The sequence below is a fragment of the Tauraco erythrolophus genome, chromosome 2 (genome assembly GCF_009769465.1).
Source record: "Tauraco erythrolophus isolate bTauEry1 chromosome 2, bTauEry1.pri, whole genome shotgun sequence".
Taxonomy (NCBI): domain Eukaryota; kingdom Metazoa; phylum Chordata; class Aves; order Musophagiformes; family Musophagidae; genus Tauraco; species Tauraco erythrolophus.
This window is the reverse complement of record NC_141466.1, coordinates 119,913,552-119,930,511: the sequence shown is the minus strand read 5'-3', so window position 1 is coordinate 119,930,511 and position 16,960 is coordinate 119,913,552. Positions and strand designations below refer to the sequence as shown.

The 16,960-nt window shown below is 56.9% G+C and overlaps 1 protein-coding gene across 1 annotated transcript in view; it reads right to left on the bottom strand.

Moving 5' to 3' along the window:
- CUL9 (cullin 9) overlaps positions 1-16,960 on the bottom strand; it is a 43,112-nt gene that overhangs the window by 8,638 nt on the left and 17,514 nt on the right. The window contains 31 exon segments of the mRNA XM_086631815.1: positions 408-482; positions 1,421-1,514; positions 2,425-2,588; positions 2,681-2,845; positions 6,050-6,190; positions 6,536-6,899; positions 6,977-7,236; positions 7,317-7,513; positions 7,935-8,052; positions 8,230-8,375; positions 8,516-8,566; positions 8,569-8,680; positions 8,777-8,987; positions 9,336-9,493; positions 9,846-10,028; positions 10,510-10,625; positions 10,893-11,069; positions 11,149-11,282; positions 11,820-11,995; positions 12,083-12,178; positions 12,575-12,680; positions 12,892-13,063; positions 13,148-13,238; positions 13,403-13,630; positions 13,924-14,029; positions 14,384-14,615; positions 14,743-14,960; positions 15,105-15,298; positions 15,401-15,608; positions 15,931-16,132; positions 16,360-16,735. Coding sequence (XP_086487941.1) covers positions 408-482; positions 1,421-1,514; positions 2,425-2,588; positions 2,681-2,845; positions 6,050-6,190; positions 6,536-6,899; positions 6,977-7,236; positions 7,317-7,513; positions 7,935-8,052; positions 8,230-8,375; positions 8,516-8,566; positions 8,569-8,680; positions 8,777-8,987; positions 9,336-9,493; positions 9,846-10,028; positions 10,510-10,625; positions 10,893-11,069; positions 11,149-11,282; positions 11,820-11,995; positions 12,083-12,178; positions 12,575-12,680; positions 12,892-13,063; positions 13,148-13,238; positions 13,403-13,630; positions 13,924-14,029; positions 14,384-14,615; positions 14,743-14,960; positions 15,105-15,298; positions 15,401-15,608; positions 15,931-16,132; positions 16,360-16,735 — 5,271 coding nt within the window.

Below are 16,960 nucleotides of genomic sequence, written 5' to 3'. Positions count from 1 at the left end.
TAATCATCCTGAAGTGCCATCCCAGAAGATGTAGGCAGCAGGAGAGCATTTACTGCATTCAACTGTTATACCTCTACCGTGTCATCACTTCAACTTTTTACAGTATCTCAGCTCTAGACAGAGTTCGGCCTTCTTTCAATTGCCATTGCTTCAAAGTACTGTATCAGTTTGAGCACACGAACACCACAAGTCAGGTGTTCAGTTTCCACAATGGACTTTGTAGAAGAAAGCAGGCCATGAACTATCCCTTATGTCAAAGGAGGGATGAAATGACCAGGCATCCTCATCCGGACTGAAGCCTGCTTCTTAGCTTCAGGTGAAATACACTGAGACACAACAGAAACTGTCCTGCTCACCAAGGCTAAAACAACAGAGTCACCATCTGCAAAGAAAGGAGGAGGCCTTACCCTTGCATGATGATGGAAGGTGCATCTCTCATTGTAATCCTGAAAACGCTTCTCCTGCCAAGCTGCTTTGCTCACCTGAAAGGAAAGGTAGAAGTAACCTTGTCCTGGTTTCAGCTGGGACAGTTAGTTCTTTTTAGCAGCTAGAAGATTTCCGTTTTGGTTTTAGTCTGAGACTCCTTCCGAGAAGAATGCTGATAGCGCACTGATGTTTATAGCTGGCACTGAGACCTCAAGGACTTTTCATCTTGCCATGTTTTTGCCAGTGTGCAGGAGCACAACAGGCTGAGAGGGAGCATGGCCGGGACAAAGGGTCCGCAACTCCCCTTATGATTTGAACTTAGATTTAGGATTGAGGGCCAAACTGGCCAATGAAGTATTTCATATCATGCAGCATCATGCCCAGTATAAAAATGAGGGTCAGCTGGAAAGAAGGGCCTTTGCTCTTCCAGGGCTCCCACTCTTGGATTCTTGGGAGTGCTATCTCTCTCTTCCACCCTCTTTTCGGGCCTCTCACTTATCTGGTATTGTGGTGTTGGGACTTATCTGTTTTGGGATCATTAGTCTGGGATGGGACAGGCCTTGGTCAAGGGGTGGTGAGTAAACACACTGTGCATAACGTGTTTGTATATATTATTGTCATTATACATATGTATATATTTATATATTAGTAACAGTATTACTAAATTGTTCTTATCTCAACCCACAGGTCTCTTTCCCTTTTCCCCTTTAATTCTCTTCCCCAACCCCGGGGGTGGGGGAGGGTGAGCGAGCAGCTATGTGAAGTTTAGTTGCCAGCCGGGCTAAACCACAACAAACCTGTAGCAATTTCCCTCAAGTACCAGGGTTGCCTGGAAATAGCTACCATGCATACAGGCTTTGACTACTATCAGTGTTATTGGTAAGCACCCAACACCCAGAGTAAAGGGCACAAGTGGAGATCCTCACCCTCTCTCTGAGAAGCCAGATGCATCTGAACACAAGCATAAACCACTGGGATATAACAAACCACTCACCATAGCAGAGCAGTTGTAATAATCCTTATGAGCTGGCCTCCAGGGCTTGAGGCAACGCCAACAGAAGCCATGATTACACTTTGCACACGTCATACTGTACAGTAGGAGAACAACAATGGAAATCACTCAGTCCTAACAGCCACCTGCAGACAGATCCTCGCAGTGCTTCTCTACATCACAGGGCTGGAGTGTGCAACCCAGTCACACTTGTTCACTATGCATTTCCCTGCAGGTATTTTTTAAAGCTTTTCCTAGTGGCATATGATGTTCAAAACCAGTCATTGTGTCTACAAAAATGAGCTAGGTAAACTGCCAGCATGATCTCACAGTACCAACTTAACAAGTACCTGAAGGGTGAACTAAGCATTCCACAGTTTGAAGCAAGACACACATGAGCACCTCACCTCTTCCCTCAGTAATGCAGCACTCCACAGTGCAGAAAGGTACTGTACAGCCCTTGGGCCACACATAATGTGTGGAGACAAATCTCAGCTGGGCACTAAGGGCTGTGCCAGTGCAAGAAAGAAACAAATGGCAACTCCTAAGCCCTGGCTTCAAAGCTGAAGGTGACTCCCCTAATCAAGTAAAAAGCTGCCAGAGACTCAAGCCAATTCAAAAGAGGCAGTTAAAAGACAATTGGTTAAAGTTACAAGAATAGGTGAGCATGAAAGAAAACATGGTGCTGAGATATCCACTCCCCTAACCTGTACCTCTGCATGTCTATAGCAGATTCTGAGAGCAGACAAGCGTGCGCAATAAAAACGTCCTGAAAAATGAGTTTTAGTTCTACTACAGAGCTATCAATGGATTTAACTCTGAATGCTGGGGAACATTTTGCTTTTCCTAGGAATTAAAAGCAATCACTCATTCCTCTAAAACTATAAACCAGATGTGCTATAACTCCTACTCCACAGCCAAAAGAAAAAGAAAAAAAAAGCAGAACGGACCTAACCATATGTCTTTGCCCTCTCCTGTCCCAAATAGCAAACAAAATAGATACTCACTGCAGGCACCCCTCATTTTTCTCTATCTGAGCCTGGCAGCTTGGGCAATGCTTCGAAATGAGCTTAGCCAGATGTTTGCTTTGGGCTTCACTTGTCATTCCCTCATAGTATCCATCATCATCCACCCACTGAGACATGTGGCTGCAGCTGGCAGGATAATGGGCCTGAAAGAGACAGCAGCCAGTCAATCATACAAAAGAAGAATGGTGTGTGCCAAGCCCAAGACAGTATTGTCTGTGATTCAGCTTAACCTCACCTCTGGGAAGTTGCAGTTGAAGCAGGATATCCAGGAGCATTTAGAACAGGCTGCCCCATAGCCAAGTCCATCCTTAAGGAGGATCTGATCACAGCCCTGAGGGTTGGTGCACCATGTCAGGTTGGAGCAACACTCAACATAGCCTCTGAGAAGGGCTTTTTCGTACTGCAATAAGAAGCCAGGAAGGAGATTTAAGGCAGAGAAGCTGCATGGTTAGGCCTTACAGCAGGGGGCTCGTGCCTCTGGGCTCTGCATCTGACTGACAAACTGCTCACAACAAAACAGCACTGAGTTAGTTTACTCTTTCATTCCCCGTGTGTCAATTCCCCACCCCTCATGTCATATCTGGAGGCTGCTTCATGTAATCACAGAATACCTGAGGCTGGAAGGCACTTCTGGGAGATAAAAACTAGTCCAACCCCTCCAGCTCAAAGCAGGGTTGCTCAGGACCATGTGCAGTTGGGCTTTGAGCATACTCAAGTATAGAGTCTACAAGTCTCTCTGCCCAACGTGTTCCAATGTCTCATTACCCTTACTGTTAGAAACAAAAAGTTTTCTTACATTTAAATAGAATTTATTGTACTTAAATTAGTGCCCACTGCCTTTATCCTTTCACTAGATATCACCAAGAATAATCTGGCTCCTTAATCCCATTTGTGTATTTATGCATTGATAAGATCCACTCCTGAGCCTTCTCTTCTCCAGGCTAAACTCCCTAGCTCTCTCAGCTTCTCCTAGAGGTGTTCCATAACCTAAATCATCTTTGTGGCCTTTTTCTGGATTCTCCCCAGTATGTCCATGTCTTTCTTGTACTGGTGAGCCCAGAAACAGACATAGTACTCCAAATGTGGTGTCACAAGCACTGGGTAGAGGGGAAGGATCACCTTTCTCAGTCTGCTGTCAATGCTCTTCCTAATTCAAACTAGGATGCCAGTGGACCTTCATAGCCACAAGGGCACACTGCTGGCTTATCTTCAAGTTGTTGTCCACCATGATCCCATTTTTTTTTTTTCGCCGCAGGGCTGCTTTCCAGATGGTTGGTACATACTGTTGCATTGGGTTATTCCACCTGAGGAGCAGGACTTGGCATTTCCCTTTCTTGAACTTAATGACATTTTTGTTTGCTAAGTTCTCTAGCCTGTTGAGGTACCTCTGAACGGCAGCACAACTATCTGGAGCATCAACCAGTCCTCCCAGATGTTTATCATCTATAAATTTGCTGAGGGTGCACTTGGTGTCATCATCCAGGTATGAAGACGTTAATGTTAAACATTAGTATCAACCTCTGGGTTATACCACTAGTGACTGGCCTCCAGCTGACCTTTCTGCCATTGACCATAACTCTTTGAGCTCAGCAGGCCATCTCACTATCCACTCATCCAGCTTGTACTTCATCAGTTTTTTTTCTATGAAGATGTTGTGGATGATAGTGTAGAAAGCCTTACTAAAGCTGAGATAAACAACATTTCCCCTCATCCGCCAAGCCAATCATCTCACCATAGAAAGCTACCAGGTGCACTTTTTAACTTTTTTCTGATTTTAAGTTCCTCAACAGACTTTTGCTTAGTTACATGACATGCAAAGGGGAAGGAGACTTGCTTTGCCCATAGCCTCTAGATATTACTCCAGAGGACAGGAAAATTAGTTATCAAGACGGGACCGTTCATGCAACGGGACCCAGGGATGCAACTACACTACACATAGTAGCTTAGTTTTCTGTGCTCAATCACTCTAGTGTAAGGAGGCAAGGGAAGGGATTTCTCACAGCTATTTCGCTCTGGTGACACAATTAGATACCAGGAACAGTTTGGCCTCCCAAGTACAAGACAGACATTAACAGGCTAGAGAAAATGTGATCCATAGGCCACCAAAACAGTCAAGGGCTAGAGCACAGAACGTACGAGGGGAGGTTGACAGAGCTGGGTTTGTTCAGCATGGGGATAAGGCAGCAGAGGAGGATCTTACCACTGCCTAGAGCTACCTAAATGTAAGCTGCAGAGAAGACTGAACCTGAAGCAGTATGTTTTAACTTCAGCATTAGATCTTCACACATAGAGGAAGCCTGGCTATTTATGAGCACAGGGTGGGACCAGACATCTCCACAGATTATTGCAATCTAAATTATTCTCTATGCCTGTACATGTGACACTGCACAAGGCGTTAACGCTCCAGCCATAACACTTACTGACATTAACAGTAATGTTAACATTTCAGTGACAGGATCAGAAGCAACTTGTTAAAATTGGCTGCAATTAATGTTGACCTGCAATAATTATTTTTTTTATAAAATAGCTGTAGCAACAGCATATTAAATCCTGCTCTCAGACAGGTATGACCACAGGATTTGAAAACCCAGTAAGAACTAACTGTCCAGATACATGCACTAATTCTTCAAGCATTTCTTACAGAAAATAAGACAAAAAAGGCATTGAAGGAAATGCTTTTCTGTAGCCTTGCCCATTTTGGTTGCTAATTTGCAGGCTTAAAGAAAAGTTATATGTCTTTATGACTACTGTTCATTTCTCCTTATGACTGTTCACACAGGATCATAATGACAGTAATGAGCTGGAAGAGGAGAAAATTTTTGGAAGAAGCAATTGCTGGTGGAGATCAGGCAAACAACAGAGCAGTGAAAACAGATGACACACTTATTCTGTCCAGCAATTAACAAAAATAGTCTGTTGTATGACAGCCACAGCTCTGCCATTAGGTGGGGAGGGCATTCAGCTCTAAGTAATAACTAAAAAAATAGGGAAAAAAAAATACTTTCTACCTCAGAACAAGCAGCTCCTGCTGCTCCCTGATTGAGGACTAGGGTGAGCAGAGATCAGGAAGCCTGGTTTACAGAAGTCTGTAGACCCACACAGACTTTCATCAGAGTGAAGATTAAGTTTGATGTGGTAACTACTGTCATCTTTACAAAAACCTGAGGTGCTCAAAGTCGGAGACTGATGGAAGAGAAAGGACATTGTGGTTATTGATGCAGTAATAAAATGAAATTTCTCAAATGTTCTCTCTTCATTTGCCCTAGATTTTACAATTGTTTCCAGCACACCAGCAGAGGATACTTGTCATGACCTGCTACCATGGCTCTCACCTGGTCCTCAATTAAGGATGCACCTGAAGTGTTGTTTGCTGGAGACATGTTTAGCGGAAATACCACTGTGCTCTTTTTGCTGATGTTACACTTTCCTGAATAGTTGGTATCAACCATGATCAGAGACAACAGATACTACTGGACAGAAATCTGGTCTGCCTCAATTATCACACTGCCAGTCTTAGCAATAGGAAGGGGAAAAGCAGAAGCAAGATTATCTGCTAGAACCGAACAAAATGAAACAGAACTTGAACACCCAGTAACTACTTCACCTTGGCTATAATCTCCTTGGACGAAATGATGGAACAAATGAAGGCTGTAGTTGGCTGTGCACGGCACTCGGATATGGGACAGGTGCAGTTGACGATCATGTTCTGTTCGATGCGAGTTGTGAGATACTCACTCCAACAGGGCTGTGAAGGCAGAAGAGGAGAGAGCAGAGCTAAACAGGAGCTGCACCATCTGGGTGATGTGACCCTGGAAGCCCACCCCACCCAGCAGTGGATGCATGAAACCACCATAAATCATGGATAAGTACTCAAAAGCACAAAAGTGGGAACAGACTAATCAAGAGCTGAAGGATCACAACAAACAAGGGAACATCTTGAGATCAAACAATCAAAAATCTCTGAGAAAAGAGAATGTATGAGCTCTGTGAAAATCACCTGGTAACAGCTTCAGACAAAGAACAGCTACTCCAACCAAGCAGCAGCAATTCCCTACCAAGTTATTGGAGCCCAAGACCCCAGGACCTTCACCTTGCAGCAGTAGTGCATGCAGCAGAGGGTTGGTGGCTTCTCAGTGGGACATAGCTGGTTCACACAGACTGGGCAGTGGGTTCCTGGGCTTGGGGGAGGCTGGGCATCCTGCACTTGCAGCCCTGAGGAGATGAGCAGGGTCTCTGGGTTCTCCACATAGCACTGGATCAGGAAATCCACATTCCACCTGCAGTGCATGAGGAGGTGGCGAGCAACATCATCCGGGATGCTGAGAGTATCCTGGACTTGCTGTACTGTCTGGTTCATGAGCAGCTTTGCCTCCTCTGGACTAAGCGTGTGCCCCATTGGCACTTGCAGCATTGCCATGAGAAACTCCTCTGACCTGCCTATGCCAGGATTCAACCTGACATGGAGAAACATGTCACAACTATACAGGGTGGAGATGCACACCCCTCCACACCTGCTGACATGAAGCCCTACCAATAAAGGCAGTCTGTGCTGTCCTCATCCGGAGATGCCTCTGGTGGCCTGCTCTGCAAAACCATTTGTGCCTGGCCACCAAGAGGCGTTGTGGGTTTAGCAGAGATGTATTCCAAGACATGAGGCCTCTCCTCCTGGCGCCGGAGATAGCCCTGGTTCAGCAGGTACAGGACACAGGACAGCACGTCCACGCTGTGGCAGTAGAAGCTCAGGAACTGCAGCCCTGGCCCCAGCTCACCCTTCTGACAGGCATCAATCACCTACAGCAGCAAGGGAGCCCCACACTGCAGTGCGGCGCAGCACCCAGGCGGCCCCTCTCTGCCCCTCAAGCCCTCCATACCCTGAACACCAGGTTGTCAACGTGGAGCTGCTTCTCCGACTTGAGGATGCGGGTGATGAGGCAGCAGAGTATGTTCCTCTTCCTTTCCAGGGCGCTGACCTCAGCCCTCTCTGCCTGCAAGTACCTCTGCCGAGGCAGCAGCCGCAGGTGGCGGCCAGAGGCATGGGCCAGGGCTGCCTGGTTCAACCGCAGCGCACCTGGAGCTAGCACCCAGCCCAGAGTCAGCCGAGCCCTGAGCTGGGCCCTGAAGGAGCCCCAGAACACACGTGTGGCTGTTGGACACAACCCCAGGCCTCCCGCTGCTGCCCTCACAAGTGTCAGCCCCATCCCTGTCCCCCACACGTGGCCCCAGTCAACAAGCCCTGGCCCCGGTCCCCGACCCCACTCACAGACCTGAGACCCAACCACCCATGCACGGCCCCAGCCTCAGCCCCACACACCACCTCCAGCCCTACACATGGCCTCAGGCCCCAACCTGACACACAGACCCGCGCCCTGAGCACCCACAGACTGACCCCAGCCCACTCGCTTCCCCTACAAGCTCACGTACCCCCACCCCAGCACCCACGTGGGGCTCAGACCAGCACCTCCCCAGGGCTGTCCCAGCCCCACGCTCACCTCCCGGCGTGCAGCTCCACACCAGGACACTCTCGCCGTGGGTCAGCGGCACCAGTGCGTGGTGCACCAAGTCGGCAGGGAGCCCTGTAGTGTGCACCAGGGCCTCCACAGCCACCTCCTGCAGGAGAGCGTGGGAGTGGGATGGCAGCCAGGACCCACCAGCCATGGGCCCAGCCAAACCAGGCGGGGTCTGTGCCCCAACCACCACTGGAGACACCACCAGAAGGGAGGATGTGTCCCTGCTACGCTCCAGCATCTGCCACTTCCCTCACCCCGCTGCAGCCTCGGCCCCTACCTCGGCACTGTTGAAGTGCAGCAGGATGTACATCTGCAGCGTGGACACGTGGAGGATGCAGTCTCCGAACCGCAGTTCTGCGTGGCCCAGCCACGTCCACTGCAGCCGACGGGGCTTCATGCACTGCCAGCCCAGCTGGCCCTGGCCTGCCAGAGACAGCACCCGCACAGGGGCCGGGGGTCAGCCCTGCCAGGCGCTCCCAGTGGCCCAGCACTCAGGACTGGGCTGCTGTGGAGGGCCTGGCCCCAGCAAGACCCACACACTCCCCCACTGCCGCGACACTCACGCCGCCTGCAGAAGTCGACAAATTCTTCCAGGGGGGAGCTCAGGGCTGACGAAAAAACCTCCGAGGTTCATCCATGTAGCAGAATGGGGAGACGGGCCAGCAGCGTGGGGACAGGGCCAGCACCTTCACCTCTGGCACATCCACCACTGCGGCCGTCCCTGGTGCCTGGCACATGGACATGAGGACAGCTCAGGACAGGCCCCAGGATCCCCGTGAGGAATGCAGGAGACCCCAGCCTGCCCATCCCACCGGCACACTCACCTCCTCCAGCCCTGTGTCCAGCTCCAGCAGCCGCTTGTCCCGCTCCTGCAGCTGGAAGAGGTAAAACTGCTGCTGGAGCTCTTCTGACTCGGCCAAGTTGCTCAGCATCTCTTGGGGGAAGCGGCTGGGGAAGCACAGCCCAATCTGCTCCACAATGGCTCCTTCCAGCCAAGACAGCCCTTGCACCAGGAGTCGGTCGCCCAGGTAGTGCCTGCCACAGCCGCCAGCATCTGGTCAGGGGCCAGCCTGAGCCCCAGGGCCATCACCCACCCACCAGGAGACAGAGACGGCCCCGGCCCTGGCCTCACCCCAAGGCACACAGGCCTGGCAGCATCTGCCTCCCCTCCCTGTCGCCAGCCGGGAATGTGCCTCCGCAGCCTGGCAGCGCCCGCGGGCCCCCACAGCCTTTCCCTCCACACTCCAGAGCCGGAAAAAAACAAAGCAGGAACACTGCTGCCACACTGGGCTCAGCCATGGCCTCAGCGCTGCCTGCGCCTCCCCCGCACACCACACCATCGTGCCAGGCCCTTCAGTCCCACGGAGATGTGGCATCCCTCACCGGTAGAAGTGCTCGAAAGTGTGGGCGAGCTCCAGGCCACTAAAGACGACAAAGGGCTCCAGGATCCGCTGCAGCTGCTGCAGTGACCCTGCGCTGCCCACAGACCCGTGGAGCTCCTGGATCTGCCCATCAAGGTAGCGGGCAAACTGCTCACTCACCTGCAAGAGACAGGGCTGGCTGCAGAGGGGGCTCACCAGGACTCGGGAAACATCCCTGGGGGAAGCAGCTGGCAAACCTTGAGGCTCTTGGGCAGGGACTAAGGGTGTCCAGGCACCGGCCCGAGGCAGCAGCGCGCCAGGGCTGGGGCTGCGCTGTGAGAAGCGCCACACACCCGCAGCTGGGCACTGTCCAGGGCTGCCACAGGGCAGGGCTCCGTGGCGTGGTGGGAGGCGAGGACACCACCCACCTGGAGCTCTCCCCGAGGCCATGGGCCAGAGCAGCCTCCCCAGCATGCACCCGGCGCTGGTGAGGCCAGGGCTCCAACACCGGTGCCACGCTCCCTCGACTCACGTGCAGGGCAGTCAGGAAGGAGAGCTGCAGCAGAGCCCTCGCGAAGCCCTGGGCCAGAGCCAGCATAAAGGCAGCCCGCTGCCCAAACAGCTCCTCCGTGGCACCGCGCAGGCGCTGGTACAGCCCACAGTATTGCTCCACAAGGTCTGGCGCCTGCCCTGCCGCCTCCAGGAACCGCTGCACCTGCAGGACATGGCGTGAGAGTGGCGAGCCCTGCAGCAGGACATGCCCGTGGACCATGGAAGCATCCACAGCCTGTCTCACTCTGCTGATGTCAACTGCCCGGATCTGGGCCAGGGCCTGACCAGAGGTCCCGGTGCTGCCACAGGCTACCGGGAGCTCGTGGCGAGGCAGGAGCACAGCCCCAACGGCCAGGCAGGGGCTGCGGGGGCAGGACAGAAGCGCAGCAGCATCCCAGCAGAAAACAAACAGCCCGACACTGTACCTGTCTCCTGGCCTGCGGCACCAGCCTGGGTGCAGGGCCAGGCTTACAGGCGCAGCAGGGCTGTCCCCACACCCCTCTGGATGCTGCAGGAGCCAGGTGCAGCCCCGCATCCTCCCCGTGCTCCCTGGGCACCCCTAGGCCCTGCTCCCCCTACATCCTGCCCAGAGCAGGGCCCCACGCGCCCTCCCCGGCCCCCACGCCTGGCCCTCCACGCTCTACCTGCTGCTGCACCACTCCATGCCAGCACTGTGAGATGCCCCACAGGCCGCTCGACTTCTCCACCACCGCCTTCGCAGCCCTGGCCGGCACCTCCTTGCTCTTCCCCTCCTTCCCGCCTGCCAAGGGACAGCCCTGGGCTCAGTGCGGCTCCGTGGCCAGGCTCTGCAAACCAACCGCCAGCAGCTTCCCCCTCTCCCTGGGGGCACAGGCAGAGGAGGTGCTGGGGAGGCACAGCCACTGCAGGGGCATGGCCACGAGCCTTCCCCGGCTTGGGAGCCTCCCGTGTCACAGGGCCCTCCCCAGTGTGAGGACCCCCACGGACACAGCCTGGCACTCCGCACCACGGCCCTCCCAGCCTCACGGGACGGCAGCCCCTCACTCACCAGCTGCTCTTGCCTCCTCTGGCTCTGGGCCACCGGGGTCCACGTGCACTAGGAGCTGGGTCAGGCGCCGCACACGGGAACCAAAGACGGCACCGCGGCTCATGGAATGGCAGGGTGGCTCTGCGCTCTCCAGGTACTTGCTCAGCAGCCAGGCCAGGGGGCTGATGCCGTGGGGGTCTGCAAGACCAACCAGACTCAGAGCAGGGTGCCTCAGCCTGGGGCACAGTGCAGACGGGCCCGGCAGAGCGCAGGGTACCTGGGCTGGTGATGCTCTGCACCAAGGGGTTCACCAGGGCCTCCCAGCACGTCCTGCCCAAGGCTTGGGCCACCTCGTCGTCAGGAAGGAACCGGTCGGCGAAGCCCTGCTCGTGCCGCAGTGCCCGGTTCAACCTGCAACAGTGACCGGGCAGCACAAGGCACTACTGGGCACCTGTCAGCAGCCGGGAGGACTCCTCAAGGAAAGCAGAGCACGATGGCCTCTCCCTGTCCCTTGTCAGGCACAACAGCTCAGCAGCCCCACTCGCCTCCAGCAGCCAGGGCCCCTCACTGCCCCCAGGCCCTGCCTGCACTGGGCCCTGGTGCCCTCATGGCCCCCACCAATCTGGGTGGCTCTGCGGGGCCTGCGGCCACGAGATCCCACCTGCACCTGACCGGCCTCCAAAACGTCAGGACATGCCAGCCCCTGCGATGCACGTCTCTGGTGGGTTAGCTGTGCCCACGTGCCCAGCTTAAACCCGGGGGAACACAAGGTGGCCCTAGCCCTCCGGGACCACCAGTGGCCAGGGACGAGTGAGGCCCCCTCCCTGTCCATGCACGACACCCAGTTTCTCCTCTCCTGGCTCTGCAGTCCCCTCGTGGGCTGTCAGCACCGTCCTCCCAGGCCCTGGGACGCTGGGGACACAACAGCACAACCAGAAGACAACTCACCTGCCAAAGAGCTGCAGCAGTCGCCCCCGGTCGCGGCAGATCTCCTGGCACCAGGCACGAGCCCGAGCAGTGCAGGAGAGGAATGTCCGCCGGCACAGCTGCTCCTTGAAGATGGGCCAGAAAGTGGGCTTGGGACCCAGCACCTCGATGCCGCGCACACGTGTGTCAATGCCACCCTACAGGAGAGCGCAACCCTCAGCTCCTCAGGCACAGCCCTGATGCCCCACACTGCCAGTCCCCTGGCCCGGACCCTGCTCCCCTACCTGCTGGCACCGCTTCACCCGGATCTGGATGACGGGCCAGAAGCGGGTCATGTTCTCCAGCAGGATCACTCTGCTGTCTGAGGGCAGGACAGTCACCTGTGGGCACACAGCAAGCCGTCAGCACGCCAGGCAGCCAGCACCAGACACCCTGCACGCTCCTAGGGCCACCCCTGCTAAAGCCATCGCCTCCATCCCCCCAGCAGCCCCTAGGCAGCCACAGGGCACCCCCCACCAGCACCCCACTTCTGGCTCACAGCTCCAGCACACCAGCCTGCTGCAGACTGTGCTGCAGGGTTGCCCATGCCCAAGTCTCCAGCACCCGCTGCCTACAGCGAGGAGGAGGCTCCCACAGCCCAGCTCCTGCGATCCCCACCTCCCTGGGGGTCACCTCCCAGGGTCCCGCACCAGAGCGAGACCTTCACGGGGCACGACAAGGACCAGCCCACCGCTCCCATGGGGTGCCATGGCCTGAGCAGCCCATGCAAGACTCACCGCGTTGAGCTCTGTTCTGATGGTGGCAGGACTGTCTCCCCCCAGCACAACAACACGGGCCGGCATGTAGCTGGAATCCTCGCTGGCCACCAGCATGCTCATCTCCCTGCAGTGCAGCCAACACGGTGCTGCCCAGCAGCCCCCACCTCCCTGCCCTGGCCCCTGCCAGCCCCCTGCACTGCTGCCCACAGCCAGCAATCCCCAGGACAGGCGCCACAGGGGCAGGGGTGAAACCAATTCCCAAAGCCCTCTCCTCCCAATACGGTCACTGGCCCTCCTGGCCTCAAGACCTCCCTGCCCTCCTGGCCCAGCCCCACCTGACCACCACACCACACTGCATGTGGACTGTGATGAAGTGGGAGCCGGTGCTGCCGTTCGACTCCCAGTAGGTCTTGGGGTTCCTGTCCGTGAGCTTGCTGGCCCGGTGGGGGTTGGAGGAGACCTCCACCTTCTCCCAGCACTTGTCCTCCTTCACTTCCACGCTGGAGCCTGTGGAGAGAGCACATGGAGCCTCCAACTGCCAGGCCAGCACATGCCAGGCACGGGGCTCCAGCTCCTGCTCTCTGCACTCACCTCGGCACAGGTTGTGCAGAAAGACATCAAAGAAGGGGATGCTGATGGGCTGGTGGCTCCGGCGGTGCTCCTCAATCTGTCCCAGGACCAGCTATGAGACGGCGCAAGTCTCTTACAGGAGGCCCTGGGTCCCCCTCCCCTCACCCAACGCAGCGCTGGGGCAGGCAGAGAGCAAAGGCTGCCCCATGGTGCCAGGGACAGCTGGACAGCCCCAGGACCTTGAGCCCCAGCACAGCCAGGCCTCCCCAGGCCCACCTGGATGCAGCCAGCCAAGATGCTGGTCATCAGCTTCTTCGAGAGGCTGGTGTACTTCTCACATTCCATCACCAGGTCGAGGAGGGCTGGCGCCAGTGACGGGGCTGTGCTGTGCTTGTCCAGGGCTTTGGACAGAGCCTCGTGGGTGCCCACATGGCACATCACCACCGCGCAGTCCTTGCTGGTGGTGGCCAGGCGGTGCAGGAAGCCAATGACCTCCTGCACCACCTGTTGAGCAGGCAGCCGTGAGCGGCCGGGCCAGCACCGGGAACCCACTGGGCCCCAGCAGAGGAGTACTGCAGTGCTCTATCCCCTCCACCCCGACATCGCAGCAGCGCCCGTGAGAGCCTGGTCGGGCACGGCACTGGGCACGACGCTCCCCGCCTCTCCCAGCGTGTTGGCCACAACAAGGCCGGGCTGCTGCAGCCAGGAACCCCACTTCACTAACGCCAGGCCCGGCCGATCCATGGCACAGCCAGCAGAGCCACCGCTGCCTGTCAGGAGTCCCGGGGCCCCCTCACCTCCTGGTCGCTGCTGTGGGCACTCAGGAAGGACAAACAGGGCTCCACACACTCATGCCAGGGCAGCACATCCTCCTGGTAACCGTCCAGGAACTTGTTCAGGATCCTGAGTGACAGAGGGGGCTCACTCAGGCCAGGGCATACAGACAGTGGTGCCAGAGGTGGCCCTGCTTCCCTGCCCCACGGGGAAGGCCAGCACCCCACAGGCACTGGGAGCCAAGGCTCCTCAGGCACCTCAGACAGCCCACCAGCACCCAGCATGTGCTGCTCGTCCCCACATGGCCCATGTTCCCCAGGACACCCCAATCAGCACCTGCACATGTGCTGGGTACACCTGCCCCTGCTGAAGAACAGCCCCACCAGGACCCACAAACACGTGCCGTGTCACCCCAACATCCCACCAGCACTCACACACTCACTGCAGAGCCACCAGACCCCCACCAAATCCCTCTGGACCCACCTGAGGATGCTCAGGCTCACGGCCTTCTCTGCCCCCAGCAGCTCAAAGCTGCGCAGCAGCAGCCTAAAGCACCTCTGGTCCCGCAGCAGCTGGGCTGCCTCACCAGCGCAGACGTGGCCTTCACTGCAGAGCTGCCGCTCCAGGGCCACCACCACCTCCTTGGACAAGACGCCATCCCTGAGGCCGCTCAGAAGCATCCGCATGTCCCTCAGGTCCAGCGGGGCCTCTCTGCCTGTCACGACAAGGACACACGTGCCCAGCCCAGGCACTCGCTTGAGAGGCGGCAGTGGGCTGCTCTGTGCTGGCAGCCGAGGCAGCCCTGCCCACTGCATCCACGGGGCCATGGCACAGCACAGTACCTGCCGCCTCCGAGCCGAGGCACAGCTGGTGCTCCGCGAGTCGGTTGATCGCGCTGAGGGCCAGCACTGCGTGAGGGCAGCCACTGCTCTGCCCGTCTGACCAACAGCCCTGCAGCACCGTGGGCAGGTTGCAGCTCACCAGCTGCTCTGCCAGGCCCCGGTGGCTGTCGATCAGCATGTTCACCACCAGCAAGCCGTTCTGCACGCCTGAGGAGCCCCTGCAGGGACACAGCAACGCGGGTGCCCTCCTCCCCTAAGCATAGAGTACACTCTGCATCCACAAGCCACCCGCCTCCCTTGCCTGACCCCCGCCCCCCACAGAGGGTACTCCCCCCCAGCCACTATCCTCACTCTGCCCCTACCCTGGCACCCTCTGCATGGTGCTCATGGCAGCAGGGATGGCACTCAGCAGGCTTGCTGAGCCCTTGCTGGAGGCGGAGCCGATGCTGGCAAAGATCTCCCGCATCATCTCTGTGTCGGCATGGTTCAGGGGCAAGGGCTTCCCACCAGCACCTCCTGGCTCACTGGCCACAGCTCCCACCAGCACTTTCAAGGCCTGCAAGGTCAGCAGCAGTCAGAAGGGCAGCAGGCATCTCCACCATACTGGGGCAAGCCTGCACCCTGCCTGCCCCCTCAGCATCCCCTCTGCCACACTCACCGCCAGGCCAGCCTGCTGCACCAGGGCAGAGGAGGTGTGCTGTTGCATGCAGGCCAGCACAGCCCGCACGCCGCCCTCCATTGCAAATGGCACACGCCAGTCGTACTTCGCCATGAGCATGGCCAGCAGCCGCAGCATCACCACCACCAGGGCCTTCTCTTCTACCTCAGTGCTCAGCAGCTCCACTGCCACCTTCACTAGCTTCTCCCTGTACGGGAAAGGACACCTCAGGAGGAGCCTCCTGGCACTGCTTCTGGCATGCCAGCACCCTGGATCCTGCCAACAACCTTCTCCCTGCCCATGTGGCTCTACCACAGCCAGGAATGGTTCTCTGGCCAGCCCAAGGAATGGGCCTGCCTGGGTCAAAGGGACACAAGATGCACCTCTCTTCTTGCCGAGCATGCAGGCACATGCCGGCCTTCATGCTTTCACTGCCACTTCCCACACTCCCACCTCCAGTGCTGTTCCTCACCCTGCCCACACAGCCCTCCCCAGACAGCATGAGAGGTGCACAACAGCCCAAGGCTCACCCAACACTCCTGGTCCCCAGCCCGCCCTGGGCTTTGCCGACTTGCTGCTCAGGCTCCGGCTCCTCCTCCAGGATCTTCAGGATGTGCTTGAGCCTGGCTAAGCGCACTCCCACCTCTGGGCTGCTGCTCTGGATCACGTCCATCATGGCTGCAATCTTGGCCAGTGAGCCCCTTTTACTTGCTCCCTCAGAGCTGCCCAGCACTGGCGGGAGGGGAAGCAGGGGTGCAGGCGTCAGGACAGCAGTAACACCCCCAGCAACTCCTGAGGTGCCAGGCACCCACAGACCCAGCACCCACAGGCCCCCTTCCCCAGACAACCTCCATACAGTTGGCATCCCATGCCATGCCCAGAGCCTTCCTCTGTCGAGGGAATGGAGATGCCTCCAGCCGAGGTGCGTGTGCCCCAGCACGTAGCAGGTGATTGATTACCTTTGATCTGCTCCTCCGTCACCTCTGGGAGGAACAGCCCTTCCCTCTCAAGGAGCTCGTTGAACAGCTGGCAATCCGACTTCGCCGCCTCAGCAGGGGCTTGGGGCAGCACTGTGGCTGCAGAAGGGTCTTCCTTCGCTGCCTTGGCTGTCATGGCTTCAGGGCCAGTGCTCCTGCAGCCAGAACCCTCTGAGGACACCATGGTGCTCCCCCTGCCATCCTGCTCGGCCTCCCTACCAAGGAAGTATTTGGCATAGATGTGGGAACCACGCAGTTCATGCTGAGTGCTGCCCTGGCACCGCTCCTCCAAGATTCGCAGCACCTTCTGCGCCAGCTCCACAGGTACTGACAGCTGGATCAGGGCTTCTTCATCCACCTCTGACAGCTGGACAGATGGGATCAAGTTAACCCTCACGGACCCACCACAGACTCCACACCCCTTGTGACAGCCAGTGCCAGAATGGGCAGAAAGGCTGCACTGCCAGAGGCCCTCAGGGCCATTCCCCAGCACCAGCCTCCCCTGGCTGTCCCCAACCCAACTACCACCAGCCCAGACCTCCCACCTCCGCTCACCACTCAACCACAACAGCCACTCTTCCAG